This window comes from Manacus candei, unplaced genomic scaffold (assembly GCF_025592945.1).
Source record: "Manacus candei isolate 608988 ecotype Guabito, Panama unplaced genomic scaffold, ASM2559294v1 h1tg000017l, whole genome shotgun sequence".
In the NCBI taxonomy this organism is placed as follows: Eukaryota; Metazoa; Chordata; class Aves; order Passeriformes; family Pipridae; genus Manacus; species Manacus candei.
Window position 1 is genome coordinate 15,723,957 of NW_026138065.1, and position 27,361 is coordinate 15,751,317.

General features: G+C 36.9%; 1 protein-coding gene across 2 annotated transcripts in view; it reads right to left on the reverse strand.

The window, feature by feature from the left end:
• PRKCE (protein kinase C epsilon) overlaps positions 1-27,361 on the reverse strand; it is a 286,002-nt gene that overhangs the window by 184,211 nt on the left and 74,430 nt on the right. For both annotated transcript variants that reach the window (XM_051782886.1, XM_051782887.1), the window contains exon 2: positions 4,491-4,554. In XM_051782886.1, coding sequence (XP_051638846.1) covers positions 4,491-4,554 — 64 coding nt within the window. The remainder of the gene's footprint in view (positions 1-4,490; positions 4,555-27,361) is intronic.

The following is a 27,361-nucleotide window of genomic DNA, read 5'->3' on the forward strand; positions in this document are numbered from 1 at the left end:
TCTTTCTCAAGCTAATTCCTTCTTACAAACATGGGTCTACTGTAAACTTTGTTTTTCTTATAACTGCATACATAACGTGGAGTCACCAGATGTTTGGTTAATAGCAGGAGTGACTGATTACATGCTTTGCAAGACTGACAAACTATTCTGATAGAGTAACAACAACAGCAGCCACCCACATTTTGATTTGGTCTCCCAGAAGCAAGCCATCAGAAATTCTTATTCTTGAAGATGTTATGTGCTTGCATATGGCCCAGTACATGGCTCAAAGAATTATGTAAAAAATTCCAACTCATACTATCAGTTGCTGTGCCAGGTTCAGAGAAACCACATTTGTTTGTTTGACCAAAGGGATTTGCTTTTGAAATATCTCTTAAAGTTCTGAGTGGGCAGTTACTATTTGTCAACACTTAAAAAATCCAACAGAAGTATTAGAATTATTAAAAAAAAAATCAATAAATAGAACTTTACCGATTAACTGTTGCAGTTATTTTAGGCTGTGAATGGGCACCTTAGTGCACATCTACATTTGGGAAGTTTTCACTGATACAGCTGCTTCCATTCATAGGAAACAAATATGGATTTACTCTGAATGAACAAAGCCCTTCCAAATAAAGTAAATCTACAGAAGGTAAATAACTCCGCATTTCAATTCTGACAAAGCAAGTGGAAAAAGGTGATTCACAGGTGTTACAGAAATACTGATTCCATAGTTTAAAATGGAGAATTAAAAAACTGTATTTTAAAAGGTGTTTTCTCACCCTCTTCCTATGCCAATATCACCAACGCATGCTAGAGTATTTTGCAGAACTGATTTTGAAGCACAATATGGGAATCTTCACATTTTAACAGAAAAAATTAAATCCTAACTTTGGATAACATCACCTTCTGTGTGACAAACAGTTTATCTAGCATTTTCTTTTCAGTATGTGGGCCAGACAGTTCCTACTACAGAATTTACGAAAGATTACTAGAATAAATAGTTACTCACCATCCCTCTAAGTGCAACACAAACATTCAGAAGCTATAAGAAGACTTCAAAACAGCATTAGTGTAAAAACTAGACTGGAATTTAATGGAAGCAAGTTCTAGAAAATTATGTATTCAGAACAAATCTAAATTCCCTGAGATTTCAACAATCCATTGGGATGAGTTGGCCGGGTTGCAAGATATGCAGTGGAGAGCAGTCTAAAAGCCTTGGGCTTTCCAGGCTGCCTCCTAAGAAGTGCACTGTTTACTGCTGGAGAAGTAGAGCTTCTCCTTCAGGTGGCTTCTGAAAGCAATTTCACCACACTGAGTGGCAGAGAAGCTGACACAGGTCTGTAACCTCCCATGGATTTGTAGCTTGGCTTTAGAATGGGAAAAAAATTGCAAGTAGCAAAGACAGCAACTTGACTGTTCTTTCTACAGCAGCACATAGAAATATCTGCTAGATACTGATATTGATACATAAAGCTGGCTCTCAAAAAGTGTTTCTCTGCCTAGGGAGAGGCAGAAAAACTTCACCTCCCTTTGTAACCTGCCATATTTCCATCTGTTCTGTACACCTAAACCACAGAAGTAATGAGAGTCCATGAATGATTCAGCTTAGACAAAGGGGGGGGAGGAGGAAGAGGAATTGTATACTTTTGTTGAGGAAGTCAGCTTTTAACAATGAACTGTTTTCATTGTTTTGTCATGTAAATGCAAATAGGGTAGAGAAATAAGCAATCTGGTAGCTGGGACTAAAGGAAAATTGAATTTTAAGAGGTATATGGTAACAACATAAGCTTACTTTCAATTTATATAGTGATTTATTCACACAAGGGCTCATTTGGAAAATTAGGACTTCTGCCTCTTAGAGGCAGTGTAACAATGCTCTCTGTCCATATCAATGGGTCCAAGTAATCTTAAGTCAATTATACCAAAACAGAATTTGGATATCTGTCTTAAAAAATCTTTTAGAAGTGCCAAATAACTGAATTTACATTATTGACTGCTGATAACTAGAAAGCTGCTTATATCACCTAGAAGAAGCAAGTCTAATTTCAGTACACAGCATTACAAGACAATAGTGGTCGGTGAGTATATACTACATTTCAGCAGCTGAAATGTTTTGCTGCTTTTTTAAAAAAACTGATAACTGAGAAACATGCAACTTGATTGCTTCCTCCAGTTAAAATTGTTACTACAGGTATTTTTATTTTCATGAATTGTCATTTTTTTTTGCCTCCAGAATTCCAGGTGAAATAGTGATACCCATTTGCTATGCACTCTGTCGCTATTCACAATGAAAACCGGAGTTCAAAAACAAGATCCTGGTTAACAAATTAGGTCAAGAGTGGCAATCATCTCAACCAACCCTGGCCGCTCAAAGTCATACAATTAGTATAACCTTAATCTTATGTTCCTTTTATATTCAAGAAATACAGATGAAGTACTGTGAATTTACCCACTGAAATTCATAAAATACATATCAGATGTATTCTCTTTACATACATACATATGTAAATATGTATATTTCCATAAAATGAAAGAGGCATTTTTGAAACACATAGAATAAGCTACTTTCATGTGGTTTAGGTGTTTCTGTTCACTACACAAGGATCCATAGAGTTGTTATGTTACATTAGGTGCTTCATTAAGATAGCTGAATATCCAAAATTAGCTAGGCCATGGTCCTAACAAAGGAGTCCAAATGAGGATTTCATAACATCACTAACAAAACACCACAAAAACGGTTTACAAACTCTTGTACAAACGTGGTCCAACTTCCCTTGTGAGGAAAACTGTAACTTTCCTAGAGAATTTTGCAATACTTCTACACAACACTTTTCCACAGGTATTTAATTGCATGGAAAGCTCTAAAGGTATACAAGTCCTATTGCATTTCATAAGCACCAACTTCTCCAGAGTTCTACCAAATTCACCTCAACTAAAGCCTCTTGGTCTTCCTGAGGGCTTCCCATAAGACAACATTCCATAAGCTGTTTTCCCTCCCTTGCTGGCCAATTTCCATTTGAGCGTTCCCTTCAATGCTAATGTAGCGACACAAATTCTAGTTCTGCAAGTTTCTTTCCAAGCCCCTTTCAAGTGTCACAGGGTAATGCACCACATAATAAAGGAGTCATTACCATAGCCATTTTTTTATTTTCCTGTATAAAAGGCTAGAGAGTTCTAAACAACTTTTGAAGAACAACATAACACCCTTCTTCCTGCCTGTTGACAGTCTGACACACTTGCATGCATCTTGTGATGAAATACTAACAGTATGCTCATCTGGGTATCAATTAGCTATCAGTGGACAGTTGAAAGAACATTTACCTGCCCTATGACATAATCACATCAATGCTTTTAACCACATTTCAGTTAATCATTGTCAGGCCAGTTAAAAAGATAAGTGGAAACTACTATTTAACTGAGATTTTCTTCAATATGCAGGAAGAAAAAAGGCAGAGCATATCTTATGTGGGTACAAAATGTGGCTATAAAGTTTGAATAACAGCTTCCTTCATTTTTAAAATTCAGGATTTATAGCAATATGTGTTTCTGTAAGCTACTGCTAGTAATTGGTCAGAGTGCAGCAATTCATTACAGAGAACAGAAAGATAAACATGCTCTTCTGCTGTTTCTCAACTGTGCCCGGCAAAATAATTTCATTTCATAGCATTTTAGGTCTCAGGTCCTGTCAGGGTTTATGTGAATCTTCTTTATGTACCGTGAACCAACAATAACCTCGTTTAGCTGAGCTCTATGAGCTCCTGGGAGAAGGTGATCAAAGCTGACTGGTGGACATAAATTAAAATAATCAAACCCAAACCAATCATCTAGGCCATTTCAGCAGAAAGGGCTGTCATCAAGTGCATGACTAAACTACACAGATCTGCTTCTTCATAAATTATCTTGTTCCCACCATATATCATTTCACTCTGTTCAAAGTTATCTTTAGAAACTTTAGAAAATTATCTTTAGATTTTTTCTCAAGAATTTAATAAATACTTCTCTTCTATATTTGGAGTTTTTTCCAACATGTAACTGCTGTGTCATAAAAATGAAAACACCTCTTAAAATTATAACATTTTGGTCATTCCTTTACTTGAAAAAGAAAACATTTAGTGGAAAAAATACCAAATATTAGAATAATTTAAAAAGCAAATATACTGTAGCCCCTCAACTTTGACATCTTATCATTTCTACCTACATAATGGTTAGCAGTCTTCAGAAAAAAAAGATTCTGGAAGTTTCCTCTGGAAATTAATCCTACTAAACTACTCTCAGTTCATTACTGGCCTTTTAGTTGGTGTTGTTACCATTAGGGATTAACAGAGTAAGACAAAACTACAACTTGCTTATTGACTCACAGGCAGATAAACCAAAATGTGTTCATTTTAACTTGACCTCACACAGATTTTAGAGCATATCAGCACACACCTCCTCTAATACTTCCATTACAGAGACCCTTGGAAGATTCCATTCATGAAAAAATAAGATAAAATATTGAAAGTCCCTACCTTCACCTGATGATCCTGAAAGGTCTATGATGACATACACTCTCCCTTCTGGCTCCAAGTCAATCTGTAATCAAGAAAAGAATTAGAAAAAAAACACCTTAGAATGGCTCCCAAAGCAAGTGACTGCACAGGCAGGAAACAAAAAGTTTCCAAACATCACAAAGCCAAGGTGTAGGCAGGACACACTGACTCCCAACAGAGCCTCCTTTTGCAAAGCAGTGCTGGGGACTCTGTACCTTCACTGGAGTAAAAAAGAAGTGCACATGCTTGGAAAGTTGGAGCTCAGTGAATTTTATGTGTCAAATATTTGAAGCACTGTTCTGCCATACATTTATACCACTATTTGCAAGAAGACAAGGAAGAAAGTTAAAAACTGCTATAACTGAATAACTTAGTTACTATAATTTATACTGAGCCCAGCTATGCAAATGTGGAAAACAACACTGTGACCTATTCAGATCCCAGCAAGACAGATCAGCTCTGGTCACAGAACGGGGGAAATGAACACACACAGCTTGTAGGGCCGGTTAACACGTGTTTATAATACTCCCTTTGTATCTCCACTGGGAAAAAGAAATACATGCTTTATCCTCTTTTTCTGAAACACAAAATTTGTTTATTTCTGCACCATTCTGGTAGATTTTAAGGAGCCTTTGCTCTTGTGGGGATCACTTTCACTCTGCATGAAATACAGGTGCTCAGTATTAAACTGCCATATTTCCAAGATTTCACAGGCTGCGAGAATAAGCTCCTGTAACTTTTAGGCACTGCAATGAAGAGCTCATTACAAATCTTCCTGTATTTCACCATGTTTCATCAGTAATTCTAAATATTGCTGGATTTGACTATCTTAATGGTGCACCGCATATTAAAAAGAATTTTTGCCACCACCCATCTCTCAAAAATTAAACTGTAACTAAAATATTATGTAATCAATAGCTCTTACTGTCACATAGCAGCTGTCATGTGATTTCAGAGACTGAGTGACGCGATGTGACTTACATTAATACAGTATTTTCAACCTATTTTAGTAAGAAAAGCACACAGATAAAATTGTGTGCCTGCTGCCAGGGTGCCTCAAGGGGCCTTGTCTGCCAGGTCCTGTCCTGTGTCTCACCACTTCATCCTGGAACGGGTGGTCAAGGAAGCACCGGGCAGCCCAGTCATGGCCATCAGGTGCCTCCCTGAGGATGGGGGCAGGCCAGGGCCATGCCCTGGCCAGGATATGTGCTCTGCTCTCCATGACAGAAACCCCCAAACTTGCTTGATGCTTCTGCTACTCTGAGGCAACCGCACACGGAGCTCGCGGCTGGGAACAGGCAACCTCCCCTCCCACCTCATCACAGCCTTCCTCTTCCTCCTGTGCCTCCCCCCTGCTCTGCTACAGCAGGGGAATGTGGTCTTGCTTTCCCTGTGTCAGCAAACAACACCAAGTGTCGCCCTCCTAAGTCACGAGTGACATCAGGGCACAGCACTAGGGCAGCATGAGGTGATAACCAGGAGATCACTGATTCACACTAACGACTTAGGAGACCAAACGATTGGTCTTGGCAAATCAGCAAGTAAATGAGGAAAGGAAGGAGGCAGCAGAACATCCAGGCTATGCCATGCTTTGCCAGACTACATTCAGCAGGCAGCTTCATGGGGCCACCTTTTTTGTGTCTGGGTTTCTCTCATCACCTGAGAGGACCTTGACAAGAGGGGAACCTCTGCTTTCTCCCCTCTTTTTGGCCAGGGCTGCTGAATGCATCAGGGTGATGCAAGCTCCTCTTTCCACTGACCAGCTTCTCACAGAAATGCTTCTCTGTCCTTCAAGAGTGAGCCAGTAGAGGAGTTCACAGGTCCGGCTGATGTCATCGGACCAACGGATCAAGAAAATGATCTCAGCAGCTGTATTTTAAATAGATGAGGCAGGAAATAGGTGTTAGCAAGGCCAGGGGTTACTCAGAGGAGAAGAAAATGAAAGCATGGTTGAGTGGCTTTTTTATAAATAATAGTGTTGAATATTCAAGTAAAGACATTTGTAACAATTTCTGAATTGGCTGCATGAGTTCTATGGGGGAGGCTTTTGGGCTTTTTTGGCTTTTTTTTGTTTTAAATAAAGCTGCTGATCTTGAAAGACTGCTCTTCTCCCTTTGCCATTTTTAAATAAGAAAAATATTAGAAGATCAGAGGCACAGGTGGATGAATAGACTTTGATGTCTATGCTGAGGGAGGCTTTTGAAAAACTGCTATAGCACTCAACAGATGGCTGTATTAAAGACAGATATGTCTCATGCTCTGTTTGTATCAGCACCATACTCTGTTTGTTAAGCTTTCAGTAAAATACTTTATGCAGTTCAAATCCCAGCGTGCACACACACACATAAAACTCCAACACCATCCCCGCAGAAGAATCAGGCGTCTGGAGGAGTTAGTGCCCACCATCACAAAATGTCTCTTCTGCCCATTTAATTACAAACAGCATTGGAAGCAACTCAGGAAAAAGACTGGAGCACTGAAACCAAGTTTCCATTACCCATCAAGTGGACTGTTTTCATTTATATTTTATTAGAAATGATGCTTACTGATTTTGAATTGGAAATTTTGTTGATGCTTTAAGCAAAATGAACCGTTTATGAAATTGAATCTTTTTTACAAAGACAGCATGTTTTAGTCTTAAAATATTCTAATACCAATAAGAATGAAATGGACATTCTTATCTTTATATTTATAAAATACCCACATTTCATTTCAGTGAGTACCTGTGCTGACAATCTCATCAGTCACACGAATTAGTAGTTTTGCCAGAAGCCAGCAGCTCAGCTGTCTCAGCTGACCTTACCTATAAAAAGAACACCCCAGCAAAAGCAGAGTCCCCTAAACTGATAAGAATCCTTTGTTTTATCTGAGGTATTTCATTTACCAAGGCAAATAGAGAATAAAAAGGGCTGATTCCACCTTAATTTTTAATTAAAAACTTCTAATTTAATGCCTAGAAACATAATGGCATAAGTACCTCCAAAATAGTCAGATTACTAGAATACACATACCTTTTCTTTCAATCTGCAAATTAAACTACATGTAGACTCTGCAATGTCATTTTATAAATAAGTAACAAAAGATGCATACAGCAAAATATAAAGTTCCCATGCATTTTTCACCAAATGCCCTGAAAGTTATCGCATGTGAAATGCTCTTAGACATATGTAACCAGAAACAGAATGACTGGCCAAATTCAGCTGAATATAACAGACATTCTTGAATTCAGTGGAAATAGTCTGATCATGGCAATTCTGATTCTGACCCTTCTACTTGACTAAAAATACTCGCTCTGAATGCAGCCAAGCTTTTATACATGCAGAGAGACACTATGAGAAGATATCTAAAAAGACATGACTATTCAAAAGGACAACAGAGAACAAGGCAAGATGCAAACTAGGGATGGGATGGAGGAGTTGATACAAAAGCAGCTTTGCTGCAAGCAAGACATATTGCAAAATATGCGCCTCGCACATATACATCACATTTTCCACATGCAGCAAAACATGTAACAACTATCATTGAGCAAAATGTTTGATCACCAAAGCATTTTATCCTGTTACTGACCCATGCTATTGTTGTGACTTTTGCTAAAATACAGCTTTAGCATGTGTAAGTACGATTAATTATAAAGGTACTTTAAACAACTTCTATATTGTTCAAATAATCCATATGTGGCAGCATATTGAGATGAGTACAATCATTGTTGGAAAGCAGCACAGATCATCAAAAACTGCAGGCATGAATAAAACCTATTAGTAGCCTGTTTCAGGGAACAAAAGGCAACCATCCATAAAACCAGACATACTTTCAGAGGAAAAAACCCGTGTTGAAACCAAGGCCAAGCTTCAGCATATTGAAGGCATTTATACAGTTTCACAGTCATTAATGGATTTTATTTTCAACACCCTTCTGAGACAGTTCCCCATCTGCAAAATGGGATACTCCCAAAGGCACAAGCTAGACTAAATGACTTGCCAGAAAGTCATACAAGAAGGCTATGGTTAAACAAGAAAACTCTGGTCTCCAGAGGCCCAGACTGCCCACTGGACCATTTCTCCTACTCCTCAGTTAAGCTTCACTTTGTCAAGTGATACACATCCTGCCTTCCAGCAGTACCAGAGACTACCAAGCACTCTTTTTTTTTTTTTTAAACAGCTTTAATGGTACATATCTAGGAGCCAATTTCCTTTCTTCTCCATTCAGTTAATACTAAGCTGTAAAAACAATACAACCAAACAAAAAATGGCATAAATATTTCTCTGCACCATTTCCAAAGCACCACAGTTCTTGGGCAACTCTGGAATAACACAAAATTCAATCAAACTATGCAGAATATTGTGGAAATGGTTCAGCTTCTCCTCAAGATTTGTTTTTTTGCAAGTTCTTAACACCTATGCATTCTTCTGAAAAAGTGAGCCCTAAGCTCAGCTAGAAGCTCACCATTTTTCTCCTCTCAGGTGCAAGACATTAATTCCCACCCCTAAAAATAAGAAACTTGGACAGAATTCTCTTAGACTACGATTTTCTAATGAAACCACATACTCACTAATCTTACACAGACGAGGAAGATTAGGATATGCTATGAAAATAATCAGATTGCACTGATGCTTCATATTTGAATATGAATAAGCCTGAATAATTCTGTCAGCATTTGGATTGGATTTTTTTTTTGTTCTATTTGACAGCACCAGCACAGAGATTTTGCATGCTTTATGGAGCAAACTGAGATCTGTTGTAAACAAGTAATAAACTACTGTCTTCAATGGCTCAGTGCCCCATTGCCATAAGTTTTCATTTGATCATAAGAGAGTCCATCAGCCATATATATTCCAATACAAGAATGTCACCTAAGACTGAGTGCACTGCACTCATTTAAAAGCCAACTTGTTTCAAGAGAAATTTAAGGACAGTCATTGACAGAAATGCAGATCTGAAATAAACAATGAGTAGATAAATGCATTTTCCATAACTGAACTTCCCAATAGCACAAAGGTTGAGTCAGTTCTACTCTGATCTTCCTTTAGCTAGACAGTATATGAAACAATGCAAAACTCCTTTAAACCTAAAGCTGTTGAGGATTTTGGCAACAGTGTAAACCTAAACAGACTGTATAAGCCACAGAAACAGAAAGAATTAAATCATAAAACCTGCTTTGCACCTCTTCTTGTGATGCTCTAGGATTATCTGATATTTGGGTAGCTTAAAGCATAAACATCCAAGCACATGATCTGTCACTGCAGATGGTTATTTGAGTCACATCAGACTTGAGAAGTCAGTATGTTTTAACCCTTACTGAGCACAGCACAACAAAGTTTCTTGCTGAACGTACAACTTCTCTGAAAGATGGGAAGAAATTGTGCTTATAGTGCCAATAGCTGCAAAGGCTGAAGGGGTGTGGGGGGGTTTCATCTGTCTGCTATTTTTAGAGGCATTTACTTATCCAATTTTGATAAAATATTATTTCCATGAAAATGCATAAGAAAATCAGAACAGTTATAATGTAATAGAAAATGAATGGAAATAGTCTGAGTTGGTCTTAGCCATGAAATTTTTCTGCTTCAATTTAGACAGCTAATACAGTACCTATTTTAACTTATTTTAAAAAATTAAAACATTAACAGTGATATTTTTTAATATAGTCAAAATGACTGAAGCCCAAGTTATTTAAAAACTTTCAAAACCACCATCAGCACTGGAACAGAAGCAAACTTGACCAAAAAAAAAAAAAAAGCTAGAGGTATGATTAAACTTGCAAACTTGCTACCCAGCATTCACACCTGAATCCCTAGCAAGCTCACCTGAAATGAATAGTTTTGCAAAAAGCTACATAAGGTCAGCAAAACAGCTGAGAAAAAGTTATTTAATAATATTATCTGAAAATTAACAATCTCAAATGTCACATCATTAATTACATAAGGTAAACTTGACTTTTAAAGAAATTATCCAGAAAACATATATATAAAACTTCCCTAGAATCTCCATTTTTCTGTGATTTTCCCCCCTCCCATCAGCCTCTTGCTGTTCTGGCAAAGAAAGCAGGGCTCTTTGAAGTCAGTGTACTGCCACAAAGTTCACAAATCTGCCTTTCATTATGTTTGTTATATATTTGATTATTATAATTACATAGAAACATAACACAGCCTGCTACATTGTAATTGACCACAATGATATACATAAAAGTTCAGAAATTTTGGCCACAGGGGATTCTATCAATTAATTACTCATACTCAAAAGTCAACAAAAAACCCCATCAAATATCTTGCATGACCTACAGAAAACATCAAACACTTTCCAGTGTCAGACACATGCACAGACATAATACGGAACAGAAGCAGCCAGCGAAAAAAAAGATTCAGCTGAAGTAACCACAGGATTCAGAAATCAATTCTAAAACAAGAATCCTTCAGTTACTTAATATAGCATATATAATGCTCAATTGCAGCATCCAGAATCACACGTAATATGACTTTGGCCTTCCATGATCTACTGTACCTATGGCACCAAAGAAGGTGCATTTCTGAATGCATAGAGACACATGCACATGTGACATACTCATTTTTGCGTGTTAGAAGGAAGAACAACTTTTACAGACCACTGTGCTGGGATTAGGATGTTCATGGCTCATTTTCTGGCAGAATCCAGAAGGTGAGCTTGGACAGCTGGCTATATTTACATGCAACAAGACAGCAGAGCAGTACAAACGGCTGCAAAGGCATCAAGCAGCATGACCACAGAAGGGTCACTGCATGAAACCAAGCTTCTGACTTCATGATCTGAAGAGAATAAAAGACTATCTTCACTTCTTTGAAAGCTTCAGGTGGCGGAGAGTATGTATGGCACAAGGTATTACCTATTATTAACTCGTTTAGGAGTTATATGACAACCTGGTTAGGGTTTCTAAATACCTACACTCACAATTCATGATAACGAGAAATAAATCAATAAGAGAGAGATCTCTTCATGAGCAGAAAAATAAGTCAATGACCTTAAGAGATAAGGCTGCCTGGACTAATCATTCCAGGCATTCTGCATGTGAACAGATCAATGGACACTCGTACTAGTAGGAATGTTTCAGACACGAGTGTCTGCTGTTTGTTGGTTTATTTAACCCAGTACAGTTATTTTGATGATGTAAATGTCTTCTATTATTAAGCCTTATGAAGGCAGGGGAACAAGCCAAAGTTATGTAGCACTTTTTCACTGTATAATATCTACAGTAGAAATGGAGGTTGCATTATTTTAGTAATGGTAATGAAGGTAAAGCACAAAGGACTTATACAAGCCGAGAGACAACGTGAAGTACAATGCATAAGAGCTGGGTTTGGCTGAGCAACACTCAACTAGACTTTTTGAGTGAAAGTACAGTAAAACCATCTACTGAAAAAAAAAAAGTCTGCAAAAAGCCATTCACTTGAAACATCTGCCAAATGCATTTCAAGAAAGAAATGAAACTCTTCAGAGCACAAACACTTTCCTAAACAGATGGTTATTTGATTTAAGAATAAAGGAACTGCATTGCGTGGAAAGATCTGACCTGTAATTTCATCACAAGGCTTTTCAAAATGTATTCTTTAATGCACTAGTGCAGTGTCACTCTTCAAACCATAGGGAAATAATTAGCTGTCAAAAGTATTTAAAACACATTTATTGTCTTGGCTTATGGGCATTTTTAATGTCATGCTACAGAACTGCAACCAGAAGGGAGGGAGTTACCTATACACCTAGCAATGAAACACTGAATAGAGAATCAGGACTGCAAACACAGTGGTTGGCCAATTACTACGTGTTAAAACTGATAAAGGCTGTCAAATTATTTTACCACAGTACAATTTCAGACAACCACTTGCTCCTACACCTAAACCAAACTCCTAGTTAGCATATTTGCTAACTTCATTACAATAATATTTCCTCTGAGTAGACACCTTTTCAACACTTTGGACAACCATTATGAAATAGGTATCTGCATAAAAATAAGTACACAGATAAGCAGAGGACATTAGAATTGTCCTGTTAGTTTTCCCGGTCACATACAAGAGTTTTGGTGCACTGCATACGTTTTTCCTTATTTCCCTGAGTATTTTCCATATTTCCCTACATCCCTTAAGCAAGACTTTCTGTGTGAAGACTTACAGATTAGGATATCAAAGCAACACTACTTGTTTCCTGTAAACCATATAGTATATTTCTTCTCTTTATAGTCAAAACACACCTTTCTTGCACTCTCCTCCTGCAAGGTACACTCTGGAGAACTCAAGGAACTCAAGACAGTATAATAGTAGGCGATATCCACATCACATTTATGTACAATGAATGAAGGAAATATTTGTGCTGATTTTTAGACCTCAGAAATCAGGGAGATTAACAGCTGGAAGATCCAAGACTGAGGTGGTATAAATTAAAATCCTTCCTAAATGCAGTAAAATAATCTTCAAAAACAGGATACAAATAAATGCTAGGAATTGTGATATTTAGATGATGTCAAGTTGCGCACAAAACAAAACCCACGAAAGAGATTATTCTGGAACTTGCCTATTAACCAAAAGTACGGAACATCAATGACACCCTGGTTTAAGTAAAGCTTTCTCTTGCCTTAGAGAGATCCTCCCAGATACTAGAAAATAAATATACCTTACATGGAACCTCAGCCCAAACTAAGCAGATAGCGTTAATCTCAGAGCCTTCACATATTTTCAGTCTTTCAAACACTACTGTGCAACACCTGTCAGTAACTTTTGAGAGAGTTCTGACTGGACTAACAGCCATCAATGAGTCGGACAGAAGAATGGAGCAGGAAATTGAATCCACTTCAGTTTCGCTCTGGCTCAGGCTCAGTTGTAAGTAAAGCTGTTCTGGTTTTGCTTCTGTTAACAACAAAACTCACATCTAGGTTTTGTTCCAAATAAAAAACTCTCTATATTAAGACAATTACTACTGTTTATGAGTTTGAATTCAGTTCAGCTCCTGAGGAAGAAAAGAGAAAGGTCTTCTTATCTGAAAGGCAAGCAAATTAAATGTACTCTCCATTTGAATTCGTGATAGAAACTAATCCTCCATTAGGAAGGAAACAGTTTGATTCAATATGCTGCAAAGGGACCAACTGTATTTTGATGACACTGGCTGGAACTTTTAAGTAGCTTGTTGATGTGCAACACTGGCATCAGCTACAAGCCAGAGTGCAGCAGCAGAGAGAAGAAAAACTCCGATTAGTAAATTTTTACTCTTCTCTTTTGCCAGTTTGATTTAGATACGAATGAGATTCCCTCTCCCTACACCTCCCAGCTAAAGTGGTTGAAACCACTGAGTATACAATTCAGATAGTCCTGGAGGTGTGCCCAGAGGTGCCTTTGATCTCAGTAACTGGCTATGAATTACTAAGATCTTTCCCTCAAATTTCCAGAAAACAAACAATATCTTATTTTAAGAAACATCTCTAGAAGCTACAAAAACTTGCCTGAAAATTCTGCAGTATCCAAGCTGCTCCTCCTTCTGTGCAAAACTGGACTTTTAACATGACAAAATCCCTGAGCTCCTTTGCAGTTTACCTTAGTGTACCATTCATGAAGTTTTGGTTGATAATCATGTCAGCACTGCTGAGTGTCACTGAGTCACACAGTGACTGACTTGAGTTTTTGTTTCAAGTCTCACCTTGGCACCCAAGGCTAAAGAAGGCTGCAGGGCTGAACTCTTTGAATTACCCAGAAGGTCAAACTACACCAAGGTAGTGCCAAAGAGGGGTAGCTCCATGGACAGGCAAGAAACAAAGAACACTACTTCAGATAGGCAGAACTGAAGAAAGATGTAGAAATAACATAATACAGGGACAGAAATACCTTCAATTAAAAACACACGTGAATAAGAAGAATAAAGGATGCAGGGAAGCAGACAATCATGTCATGCAGAGAAGAAAATTATATATACAGCTCAGAAGTGGCATGAAGTTGTCACAAGGAAACAAAAGGAAGTTAAAAAACATTTCAAGAAAAAAGCCAAGCTAAAATTCTTTGAAAAAAATGCAAAATTTTCTTTTGGAAATATTAACCTCTTTTAACCTCATTCTTAAATCTGAGAACACTTCTCATTACTATTTCAGCTGTCTTGCTATGTCAAAAGACCATGGCTTTATCCCAAACATAAAGGGTAGGTTTTTAAAAAGTAATGAAGTTTCGAACAGTTTTTAAATCAAGACACTAAAACCATGACGACTTACTTTATCATTCATCCAGGGAATGGAAGGCTTATCATTTGTTAAAATGTCTCTGTTTAGATATACTTGTAATTGATAATTTTAATAAATTAAATGCAATTTTAAAAAATGTATCTCCTACTTTCCCATTTGGGTTCACCACAGATATGTCTCTATTTTCAAGAAAAGAAACTGAAAAGCAATAAGGAAATAGTTACCTTACAGAATTATCTAAGTTTGGGTTATAGAAAGGAGATTGCAAAAATATCACAAAAATATTGGTTTCCCAGTTAAAAAAAAAATTCTTCACCAAGCACAAAGATGAAAGCATAAATGCAGAAGCTTCAAGAATTACAAATTAATGTTCTTCTGCTAGGTCATGAAGATGGTAGAAAAAGGTATGTTCTACACAAATATTCTCTATGACCTTTCATATATGTATCTGTAACGTGAGTTTCTTTACAACAAACACTGACATTACAATAAAAAAATCACTGCATGATATACAAACCACAATAGTTACACAGAATTGGCATCAAGTAAACAAAAGAATCCTTTCTGAAAATATCTCTCCTACTTACAGCCTGCCAAGAATTGCACTGATTCAGAGACTTTGATCAAGTTATGTTCTAAAGAAATTCAATTCCTCCAAAAAGGTAAATTCAAGAATAGCACCGAAACATTTAAGTTTCTTGAACAGAATTGGTTAAAAATGCCTCAAAATTTGACAGAAAATGTAACCCCCAATGCTATCTTATGTGCCTTTCTAAAAAAACTGCCAGGGGAACTAGCATTTTTACTTCCAGAAGAAAATGTTGGAAAATTCTCTCTTTGGTTTTACTTTCCCCCCCTTTTTAGAAAGTATTACAATAAGATCTTTAGATAGGATTTAATAATGTTGGGGGGGTTTCTAACATAGTTTTTGTGTTGTTCTGATGATATTTTATCCTCTGTTTAATCATCAGCTTAGAAAGATTAATGGAGCTAATTCTGTTAACAAAATGGCTATCCTGAGGACTACAATTATCTGTGATTCACTTGGACTTCCTCTGCAGCTTTAGCCATAACAAACCCATAGCAACTCTGAAACTCTTCAGATGTCAGCTGCAAAGCACTTTGTTAAAAGAACAGCTAAACAGAAAACTGATAAAGTCCATCCTACCCATGTTTAAATGCAAAAAGGAAAAACAAGTAAAATAATTTAGTAGCTTGACATACACTGCCAGGCAACCTATACTCCATGAAACAGAGACCAGAATGTACCATCTTGAATACAGAGATTACAGAAAAGGAAATGGCAAAAATAGCCACTACTATTATTACTGTTCCTGAAAAGTTAGACAGCACAGTCCACCAGCCAGAAGTGGCACACCAGGAATAGATATATATTCAAAACTTCCTAAGCACAAACACATTCCCATCCCTCTGCCATTAACTGGTATTTTTCTTTAGCATTTATTTTCATTTACTGCAGTGTTTTAAAGTGAATTACATGTGGAGTTCTCACACACTAAATATGAATCTGATGTGAACGATGCCTGCTAAACCTTTTTAAAAATCTCGCTCTTTCAGACATACAGATAACTTTCCAGTATTTCCTGGATTTAAGAAAAAAAAAATCAACAGAAAAATCCACCCTGAGACTTAGTCTGCCTTGTATTGTAGGAATTTGGCTGTTCCTCTTTTAGTCCATGAGGAAACAGGAACAGCAGAGTCATTTACGGTTTTGTTCTTAAAAAAAAATGATTATAATTCAAACCCTTTTTTGGGGGGTGGGGAGGCTGGGGGTGGGGTTTGGGTTTCTTTTTTATTTGTTTGTTTTGCCTTTTTTTTTTTTTGGTTAATACAAGAGGTTATTCAGGTTTGGGTAATTTCCTTGCAAAAGCTTAGGTTAGATTTCATACAGCCAAATAGCCAGGACTCCTGGAAATGGACTCAAGATAACTGAATAATTTTTGTTCACTTAGCTGTTAGAATTTAGCTTTAAATGCATAAGAACCATTCAGTTCTGCTAATGGAGGGCAGAGCACACTGCCTACTTATTCCTGTATCAAATCAAGTAAGTAGAGCGAGGCTAACACTTGTCTTCCAAGAAAGGTTTTCAGTCTTTTCTGAAAATGTCTAGGGATGAAGGATCTGCTACATCCTTTCTTAACCAGTTTCTTTAGTTTATCACTTTTAATGTGAAAGGAAATATGCACTACGATGTCCATTTTAATCTGTCTGGCTAGCCCTCAGTTCTTATTTTACCCTTCTCAGATTAAAAAGCTCTTTACTTTTTTAACGGTACTTATACATACTCAAATTAAGTAACTTCCCATTGTTCCTTTTATTTAAAGCAAACCAGTGAGCTCAGAGTCTTTCCCTATATAGAATTTTCTCCAATATGTGAATGCTTTCAGAAATCCTACTGTGAGCTCTGCTATTGACCTGCTGGGTCACCTTGGGTAATAAACTTGATTAACCCTCTGTGTGCCTATTTCACTTCCTATAATTAGTCTTATTTAGAGTACAAATTTTAAAAAGTTCAGGCTCTCCTTAACACTGTTGTGCAATTAGGCCCTCATCATTTTACCATTATCTACACTGCATTTTGCGGGTTCTAAGCATGATGCCATATTAATAATCTGAACTGCTAAATCAACTAGGAGTAATCAACCGTTATTGTAGCCTATTAATAACCCTGCACATATGTCTGCTGGAGTGCACTTATCTCTTCCCAAAAAGCATGGAACCTTACCACTTGATTCCAAAAAAATTTCCATTTGGGGTTTACAGCATAAGGCTTTTCAATTCTAATTCCACATGGAGAGGGCAGAGAGAGGTCTTGCAGAAAGTCTCTTTGGCCTTCACTTTTTTTTCTTTAATTTCCAACCAGTTTATAAAATGTCGACCTCCCATAATCCTCCTATGTTCAGCCTACACTAGAAGGAGGAATAATTTCACACCTGGGGGAAGTGTCATGAAAATTCTGTCAGCTGTAAGAAGGGTGGAGGCAGGCAGGATAGGCTTCTTCAGGAATACATCTAAGTTTTGGATACCCTTCTTCCTCATTCCTCCATGGTCGGCCTAAAATTTCCATGAGCGGTATCCCACACAGCTTGCAGAAATCTCTGCCTTAGACAACCCTATAATCAAAACTTAGTTCTATCAAAGTTTGTTTCAAAATTCTCAAAACAGTCTTATCTGAAAAAACTTAACAGGTGATCTGCAATAGGAACTACATATTTACATTTTTTGCTAGAAGTACACAAACAGCTCCCAAAGATTTGCTTGACCACAGTAACAGCAATAGTCCAAAGACTTCAAGTACAGAAGAGGAAGTAAAACTACCTTTGTATTGGGGAGGAAAGTTTTTGAGTGGGTTTGGGAGGGTTGTTTGGTTTGAATTTTTTTGGTTTGTTTGTTTTGCCACCTGCCCCCCCTTTTTTTTTTAAATGCAGTGTGTTTTCCTTACTAGGAAGTGAGATGAAAGCAATTCGTGCACAAGTATGACTCTGTTAACTGTTCAGGCAACCCCCCCTTGAAGTAATAAGGCTCTTCTAGATCTTCATGATGTCTGTGTAATATTTCAGAGTAAGACAGATTGTTTCCATTCCTGATTCTCTTACCCCGTCCAATCTCTTGTTTGTGGCTCAGTCAAACATGTTGCATTTTAACTTTTCCCAGGAGTCTACACAGTTTCTGTTTTAGGTTGTTTCAGATTTTGTTCTCTGCAAAGCAGCTGACTTTAGAAGTGCTTTCAATTTATCCCACTACTAAACCACTTCCCCATTAAGGAGAAATGCTCCCTCTCCAAAAATTCAACATATTTATATATGTATGTGCATGCTAATAAAGTTGCTAAGTATTGAATTCTGAGATGCAGTGGGATCCAGTAAAGATGAAAAAGATGAAAATGTTAGCATTCTTGGGATCTGGCTCAAATAGTAGCTGGTATTCAGCCATGAAGATGTGACTAATTCTGGGCAATTTGGTATTTTTTTTCTTATATTATCCTCAAAAAAAAATATTATGTAACTTTGGAATTGTGTTCAGAACTGAAGTAAAGCAATTTAGCAGCATTTTCCATATACCTGAGGAAATGCTGAGTAAAGAAATGGAAAAGTTGTTTTACTATTAAAATTTCTTTAAGATCATTATTTTTTATTTTTTACACCACGAACAGTCCCAACAGTAAACCTGAAACATTACCAGGTATTTTAGAAATACTTTAATGACATTTTTTCCAGTGTGACAAAGCTGAACACCCTGTCTGATCTGGTGTCAAGGAGAGCTGTCACTGCTGAGACAGTCAGGATCCTACAGGCATCCAAGTAACATCTGTAAAACAGGTATACCCTAAACCACTCTACAAAGCAAGCAGATGGCATAACCTGGCAGCCACACTGGGCTCTCCTGATACTCCTCACCCCTTGCACCCTTCACTCTTTGACAAATTGTAGACTTTAATGTAGACAGTGGCATCTTTTCTGACTGCTACCATAGATGTACTACAAAGCAAGGGAACTTCACTTTGGCTCACCCCTTGAACAATATCAAAGGAAGGAACTCTCTGACTCAGCAAAGTATAAACTTAAGACCAGACTAGTTTACTTGAATTTATTTTGTTACCATTTAAATGAGATAAGCTTTCCATCCTCCTTTAAAATTCTGTTATCAAATATACAGAGTAAAAACACAAGCAGCAGTAAACATGCTAGCATTAAAAACAATGGAGAGAGACTAGCTCTCCGACTGCATGGGCACGTTGCACAGATCTCACAAGACCTAACAGGTAATTTGGCAAGAAAGAACAATATTGGAATGAAAGACAATGCACATAAAAACTCAGCATTTTGAGAATTGACATTTTATCTATATGGTCATCAATTCTCAAGGAGTTTTTTCAGGTACAAAATTAACTAACAATGAGTGAATCAATACTTCATTCAGAATGAGTTGCACAATGTGTGGCTTTGATTTTATAACCATGAAGCAAGGCACATTTTAAAAACATGATTCTATATCAGTTACATGCTGGAAATTACAATTAATTCTGAGAGTCTGAGAAACAGCACTTCATTCTGGGACCCACAGTCTAATTAACTTCTATTAGAGCAACAGCTACTTCAGATACTTCCTACTCTGACTCTTGAATTTTATGGCAGCTTTTCTAGAAATTTAAGGGATTATTTGAAAAGGTATTTTTATACCAAAATATTTCAGCAGCTAAGCATAAAATCTATTACATTTAATTATCACAATGTATTTGTCATTTTCTATAAAATTACTGAATATCAAGCTTTCTGAGAGGTTTAAATCACTGTTATTTTTGCATCATGTCAACAGTAGTGTTTTGTTTATGGAGTCATTAAAAATGGTAATACAATATAAATAAAAACATGGTTTCATTGTCCTATGGCTAAGAAGCAGAGCACAAGTCAAACTAAACTGTATGCTTTACTCTCACCCATTTATCCTCCTTGTACTTCCCCTTACTTTGTCCCTGCATCAGGCAAATTACTGAGTTCACATTGCAAAAATTTCTATAAAGAATCGTGTTTAATGGCAGTGTAAGACCTCCTGTGAAGGATCCTGCATTGAAACACTTCTAGCTTGTGGCAGTGTTGCCCTCCACACCAAATTTACCAGGAATCACCACCAGTGAAGGAAAACTGAAACGTTCACTCTGTAGACAGCAGGTCCTCCGAGGGAGCTTTGAGACACTATATGCGGGTGAAAAGAAGCTTTTGGAGAACAGGGCAGCAGCAATGGGCTTACTTGGCTGCAGTCTGGACGTGATGACTGATTCAATCCTTAGTAATAAAACAACTTAACTTCAAAGATAATGAGCTGTCCAAAATCTAGGTAACCACCAAACCTCCTACCAGCTGCAATTTGTATTAGACTGCTATCAGTGACTCTGGGTCTTTCATACAGCTGGCTCTAGCTAAACAATGTTCAAAGAGCATCCCAACAATGTTTGGGCTCAGTAATCCAAAGATTTAAAAATATATTAAAAAAAAATCTGTCAGGCCTCAAGGCTCCACATTTACTGGAAACATATTTGAGGAGACAGAAAGAAATTATACCCTTACTGACACAGAATTTTATTTCTCTCCCCTAAACCACCTCCCTCTCATGACCACCTCTACTGCTACAGAAATGCTCCACAAAAAGAGATGCAGTCAATAAAAGCAGAATAAAAGACTGACTTTCCTTTTGAGAAATCAGACACACAAAACAGCAAAATCATCTGGTTATCTATCTTACTCTCCTTGAAAATATCTGGCACTGCAGATATGGTTATAATCATGCCCATGCTTTGCTTCTGCCTTATTCCACTATTTGTGGTGCATTGATTTTACTAAGTGTCACTAGATGGATGACACAAAAATAAGGATGCCCAAGCAATGATAGTCAGGGATACTTTTATCCCTCAAGTTTATTACAAACCACACACAGCCATCTCTGGAAAGCAGCATCAGAAGAATACAGACTAGATTTCAAAAGAGGGGAACTTCAACAGGAATGCTGAATGAAGTTCTATTTTAAGCTCCACCACAGAATCTTTAATATCATTCCAATGCTGCTGGGCTCAGATCTGTCAGGAAAAAAAACAAACTCAAAAAAGGAAGGTCTCAGCAGACCTGTGTTTGATTGTAGTATTCCAAACCTAAGGTTTAATCAATTCTCTTACTCATTCTACAGTTGTATGCATGCTGACAATCAAACACCATGAAGCTAAAAATGAAATTACATACTAAGAAAAATTTTGTAGACCAGTTTAAAAATGGGGATTCCTGCTTACTACTTGAAGAAAGTAAGATACTGAGCAGAGATATAAGCTGTAGTTTGTACATACTGTATAAAAACAAAACCCTCTAGTCAACAAATCTCTATCTGAAAAATTAATCCAGTTTTAGCTTATGGAAATTAATCCAGATTTAGCTTCTATTTCCTACTTACAAAACAGTGTACACAAACATGATTTTTTTTAACTCCTCAAAGTTAGATAAATATAAATAAAGCTCCCACACAGAATAATTTTCAGAAATCATCTTGAATGTGAAAAAAACCTGTTACTCTATGGGAGACTTATGACTGAAGAAGGGGAAACCACTCAAAAGCATGTGTAGTAGTATTATCCCACCTCACCGTTATTTTCAGGTTTGCTCCTTTCTTGCAAATGCTTGCCCAGAGGGTAAAATAATTAATCCTTAACTTTTATGCCTACAAGAAACAGCTTTGCACACTGAATCACAAACTTTAACAGAGTATTACTGAGTTAGTAAAACTAACTGGGACCCAGGATGTGTCCTGAGGTGTTTCAGAGACCACTGGCAGCATCCATTCTGTAGCTCCCACTGAATAAACTGGGCATTCAGTGTTGCTACCAGATGCCTCTGCAGCCTGCATGCATGAAGTTGTATTATCCTCACAACACAAGTGCAAATTCATGGAGGACAGAGGATAAGCAAATGAAAATAAGTACCACAGATGGAAAAAAATACTACCCCCTACAGCTTCAAAAGGACACAGGAACATGGAACACCATGCACAAGCCAAGCCCCTACTCTCAATACACGAAATTCTTGAATCTGAGTGACATACAGAGATTTTTCTTTTCTTCTTTGCAACTTCATTTGCAACTTCAGTGACACATTTTCGCCATTTGCCATTATGTAATTTCTATGCAATCTACCTGATATTTATAGGCTTTTGAGATCTCAGTACTATTATAAAAGTAATTCTAAATTTTGGACTCTAAGCACATGATAACATTACATCCACTAAGCCTCTTTTAAAAGAGCTCAGTCTTCATGTACCTACTAAAAACACATTAGAAACGAATTAAGATGCAAATCTGCTTGAGCCTTATTTGGCAGATGTAGGACTAAAAAGTTGGCACTGCAGCCTCTGTGCCCATTGCATTCCTTTGTTTCTGAAGTTTCAGATAAGCAATGAATTTTGCAGGGCTGTGTTAAAAGTCAGATGATTCAAGGAAGTTTTCAAGAATTTTTTGATGTTATCATCGAAGAGACATAAGACCAAGGCACTTCAAAATTAAATAAAACAACATGGAGAAATGCTTGCCTTCCCTCAGGAGAAAGCTGTCAAGTAGTCTCCTATTACAGGAAAAGAACACTCTGCACACTTTTATAGGAACTACATGATTTGATTCTTTCTACAGAAAACTTGTTACATTTCCTGGCCCACCAAAATAGAGCCTGGTATACACGAAGTCTTTGATTTGTACACCTGGAACTGAGAATATTCCCTTTACAAGAAGCCTGGTTTCCCCTAGGTTACATGTTCTTTCTTGATGAATTGCCATGGAATTACTTATTGCTTTTGAGAACATCTGTTATTGTTCCATCTCTCAGAATCACACACACATCCATTTCTAGTTGTCACATACATGAAAAGTTTTGAAACTTCTCTGTTCAGAGCACATGTCAGGAAACAAAAAGGAAAGGAAATCTTGAAAATTTTATAATCATGCTTTGTCTTTGATATTTCTAGAAGTTATCTACAATAGAGAAAAAAATTCCTTCTGAGACTATCATGGAGAATAAAAATATATGGAAGAGAAACAGTACTAATTTGGGCATACAGTGATCTCATATTAATTAATTTGAACTCGAGTGCAAATTCAACTGCTGAATTAGTTCCTGCTGTTTCCACACCAACTGAGCAATTCTATGTTTCAGTGTTGCAGTCCCAGGTTGAGCATTAATTTAAAAAAAAAAAAAAGGCACAAGAGGTAGACTTTATGAAGAAAGAGTTCTTTATAAAGAAGTCAACTCAAGTTATCTAGACAACAAAGTTTTTTAAACATGTGATATGTTCCTTTATCACAGCCTTACTGACTAAACCTTCCGAACATACTAAAAGTAAACAAGTGTCTGAACTGTGATTTTTTTGTCCATGCTACACAATAGTAAATTATTTGTCTTTACTACCTATACAAAATAGTCACCCTAAAAAATCTAAAATTGATCAAAGACATTTATGTTGTTTACAGTAAAAAGAAAAGCAAAGTAGGAGTAAAAAAGACGCCTTACACAAAACCTTCACTCTTCTATTACTTCTTCCCATAAAACACAATGAGATCACGTCAATCATGTGAGATTTGACACTAGCCAAAGAGTCAGTGAGTCAGAACATTTGAGGAGGACTGTTCCAAGTGACAACAGCTGCAAAACACGTATTATATATCACTAGATGGAAAAGACAAAGACCATGATACCCTAAGACAGCATCTAACATGCTACTCGGGCAACCTTTCAACTACTAGCATGCTTGGATGAAGAAAAATAAAAATTTTGTCATTTATAAGCATCTACCTATCAGCTAATTTATCTACATTTGGACAACTTCCACTTGAAATTAACTGAGGCTAGGTTTTCAAAACATAACTTAAGGAACAAGTACTCAAAGTCTTCTCGACTGTGCCTTCAAATCCTCAACACATCTTTGAAAAAAAATAAACCCAAACCAGCACTGAGTACCTGGGACAGGAATATTGACCTTGTCATAAGCTGAATCAGATGCTTGAAGTATCAAGTCCAACTCTGCTGCCAACAGTGCTTTCAGCTCGGTAGAGCAGCTCTGGCAAAACATTACAGGACAATGTAGGTTCTCAACAAGAGTCATGAATTGTTATTTCTGCAGCAGTACTGCTGAAGGGTGCCTGTGAGAACTCTGAGCCCATGTAGCAGCTCCAGGATAAAAGACCCACCTCCTATTCTGGGTAACTTCAAGGAATAACAATCTTGTTTGGCATTCCAAGTAAACACTTTTGTTCCTTTCTTTGGACACCATTCACAGGTTTCTGTTGCTTTGTTTCCTTAGGTTTACAGTATAAGGATTTATTAATTCCTGCTGATGAATTACTCAAATTTGATTTTAGACATGGTATGAGAAAACAAACAGGAAATCTGGGAGAGGAGAAATCTGCAGAATATGTACTTTATCTTAAAAGGAAACATGAGAAATTATTATACACTTTTTACCAAGAAACCAAGGAGGTACCCAAACCAGCATAGAAAAATACAGCATTTTTTCCCTGTTCTCTTTTGAAGACCAAATTTGTACATACTAGACTGCAAATTTATTTTACTACTCACATGTTTAATGTAAATTGGTTTTACCTGTTTGTACTGCTTCCTTATCATGAAAACTAGCCCAAGCCTGTTAAAGCTGAAAAACTAAAATGCTCTGTGATTTTCACTGAAGAAAGCTTGTAACATCATATTCAGTAATACTTTTAAACTTGCTATGAGAATTTCTTGAACTGAATGATACCTGGTCCTTTCTTACCCATCTCTACAACATGCAGAGGCACTACCACTTGTATTAGGACTCAAAAGCATTTTTTCCATTTTTATCTCTCATGGAAGAACAGCAGGATTTTTGAACATACTGAGACAGTTTCTTAAAGACTCGGCTTGAAAAAACAGACATACACAGTAAGCAGCCTATACATGCACTTCAGAAAATAACTGCTGACACTTATTTCATTTTATAAATAAATAATATTAACGTGAGCCATTTGACAATAAGACTTGTTACACTACCAACCAAAAAAGCCCTCCCAATCTTACAGTTTGTTCTGTGTCCAAATACCAAACTCCAGAGTGCTCTCAGTGTTTTAATATTAAAATCTTGATTAAGATTATACTTTCACCATAGTTCAGCAGTAATCTATGGAAAAATAGTTCTGAGTAGATGAAAAACTCATTTGCATATTATCAACAGAACAGTAATTGCTAAAGACAAAGGAAAATCTTTCATGATTTTCTAATTTTTTTTTTCTAAATACTAATCTATTATAATGATTCAGAACAAAGAATATTTGGAGCACACATGAGCTTTTGAAGGATGGTTAAGTAATGCCATCATCTTTATAGATTCTCATGTGTCTATCATGTCCTGGGCTAATAATTAAAGGAAAAGGTTAAGAGAGTAGGAAAAAAAAAACAAAAACACAACATGAAAAAAAAAACAAGAAAAACCTCCATCTTCTATGAGCTCCATGAACTTCCCTTAGTTCCTTCCCTATAATTGATCCAAAATACTAATCAAAGAGATGAAAAAATTATACAATCTTTTTACAGTGATGTAATGCTCCTATGCATTTCCGGATTTTCAAGAGCCTTGTTTACATTTGCTGGACAGTCTTTGCACCACAACAGCTATGTCCTTTATCCTTCAGCCACGTGGCTCTTTGACAGAGGATCTTCCCCAGCTTCACTGGATGACAAAGGGTTAAAAAAGATTTTGAGAGCAGTTGGCTGATTTTGTGATGTTCTCCAGCAGCCTGAACAAACAGGAAGCCCGGAAATGAGTGATAATTGTTAAATAAGAGCTCTTAAAACACCTGCTTAGCTCTAACTGCTAACTATTAAACCATTATAGCAAGTTAAAAACAAAATCCCCCAGAGAGATTTCCACCTGTTTTCTCCATCTATTTTCTTAATTTATACAATAAGACATTCAGAAACATCCAGTGGATCTGGAAGCATGACCCCTCCTCGAGCAAGCTCAACCTGGAAGGCCGTCACACTCAAACACCCTCCCAAGGTGATACAGACACTCACATCTCTTTGCTTTTCAGAGAAATCTATGTTTTTAGTCAACTTGGTGTTTCTGAAGCTTCTACCCAAAGTTCTTTTTTCCAAACTGTCTGTATTTCTCTCCTGGAGAGAATTTGTATAGCCATTTATCCTACACGACGAGGAAGCAGTTTTGCAGGAGTAGGCCATTTTGTAAGGCAATTAAGAAAGAAGGAAAGGATTTTTAGGTCCAAGCTGGAAAGGCGTGGACCCTCCCTGACATTAAACTTGGTGGAAAGGCTTTCTGTATTGTTATAGTCAGGAATACTGGCAGAATCACAACTATGTAGTTTTTTAAACCCCACAAAATCTAAACCAGAACAACAGCCCCCCAACCCCCCAAAAATCTAAACAGAAAAAACAGTCATTAATAAAATACAGCTTTTTTGGATAAAGGAGTATGAGCATGAACCAAAAATCATATTCATTTGGACTGGTGCCATGAGTGTTACCTCCATGCTAACTGCCCTCTTTCTAGGGCAGTGCCTTTTCTGAGAAGAAAGAAGAAAAAAAAAGAAAAGAAAACTTCTTTATGATTTGCATGTCTGCATATCTCTTGTTTCCTAAATAACCTTAAGAAATCAATTCTGAGGATTAAGAAGAAAATTATCCTCCCAAATTTCAAATAAATAAACAGATAAATAAATAGGAAGCTAAAGGAAAAGGTAGCAATTCATTCACTTTAAAGAATACTTGCAATTCTATTTTCAAAAATTAACTCATTTGCAACAAATAGGCCTTCCATATACACAAGGTTTTTCACTCCAAGCAGAAGTCAGATTTTTTTGTAACTACATTGGTTTTCAATGAAAAAGGAGTTACAATCTAATTTCCTTTCTTCCCCAACAAACAAACTTGTGGAAAGACAAAATGAAACAGAAAGCAGCAGATGATTCAAAAAAATGTAAGCAGCTCATCAGGACTTGACCATCAGTAGCATACCGGTCGTTTTCTAAAAAGTTATAAACTGATAACTTTTCAATAATTCAACATGACTCAATATCTGATTTAAAAGTTAGAATTTAAAGTAGATGTATGTTTGAAAAGAAAATCAAGTGTGT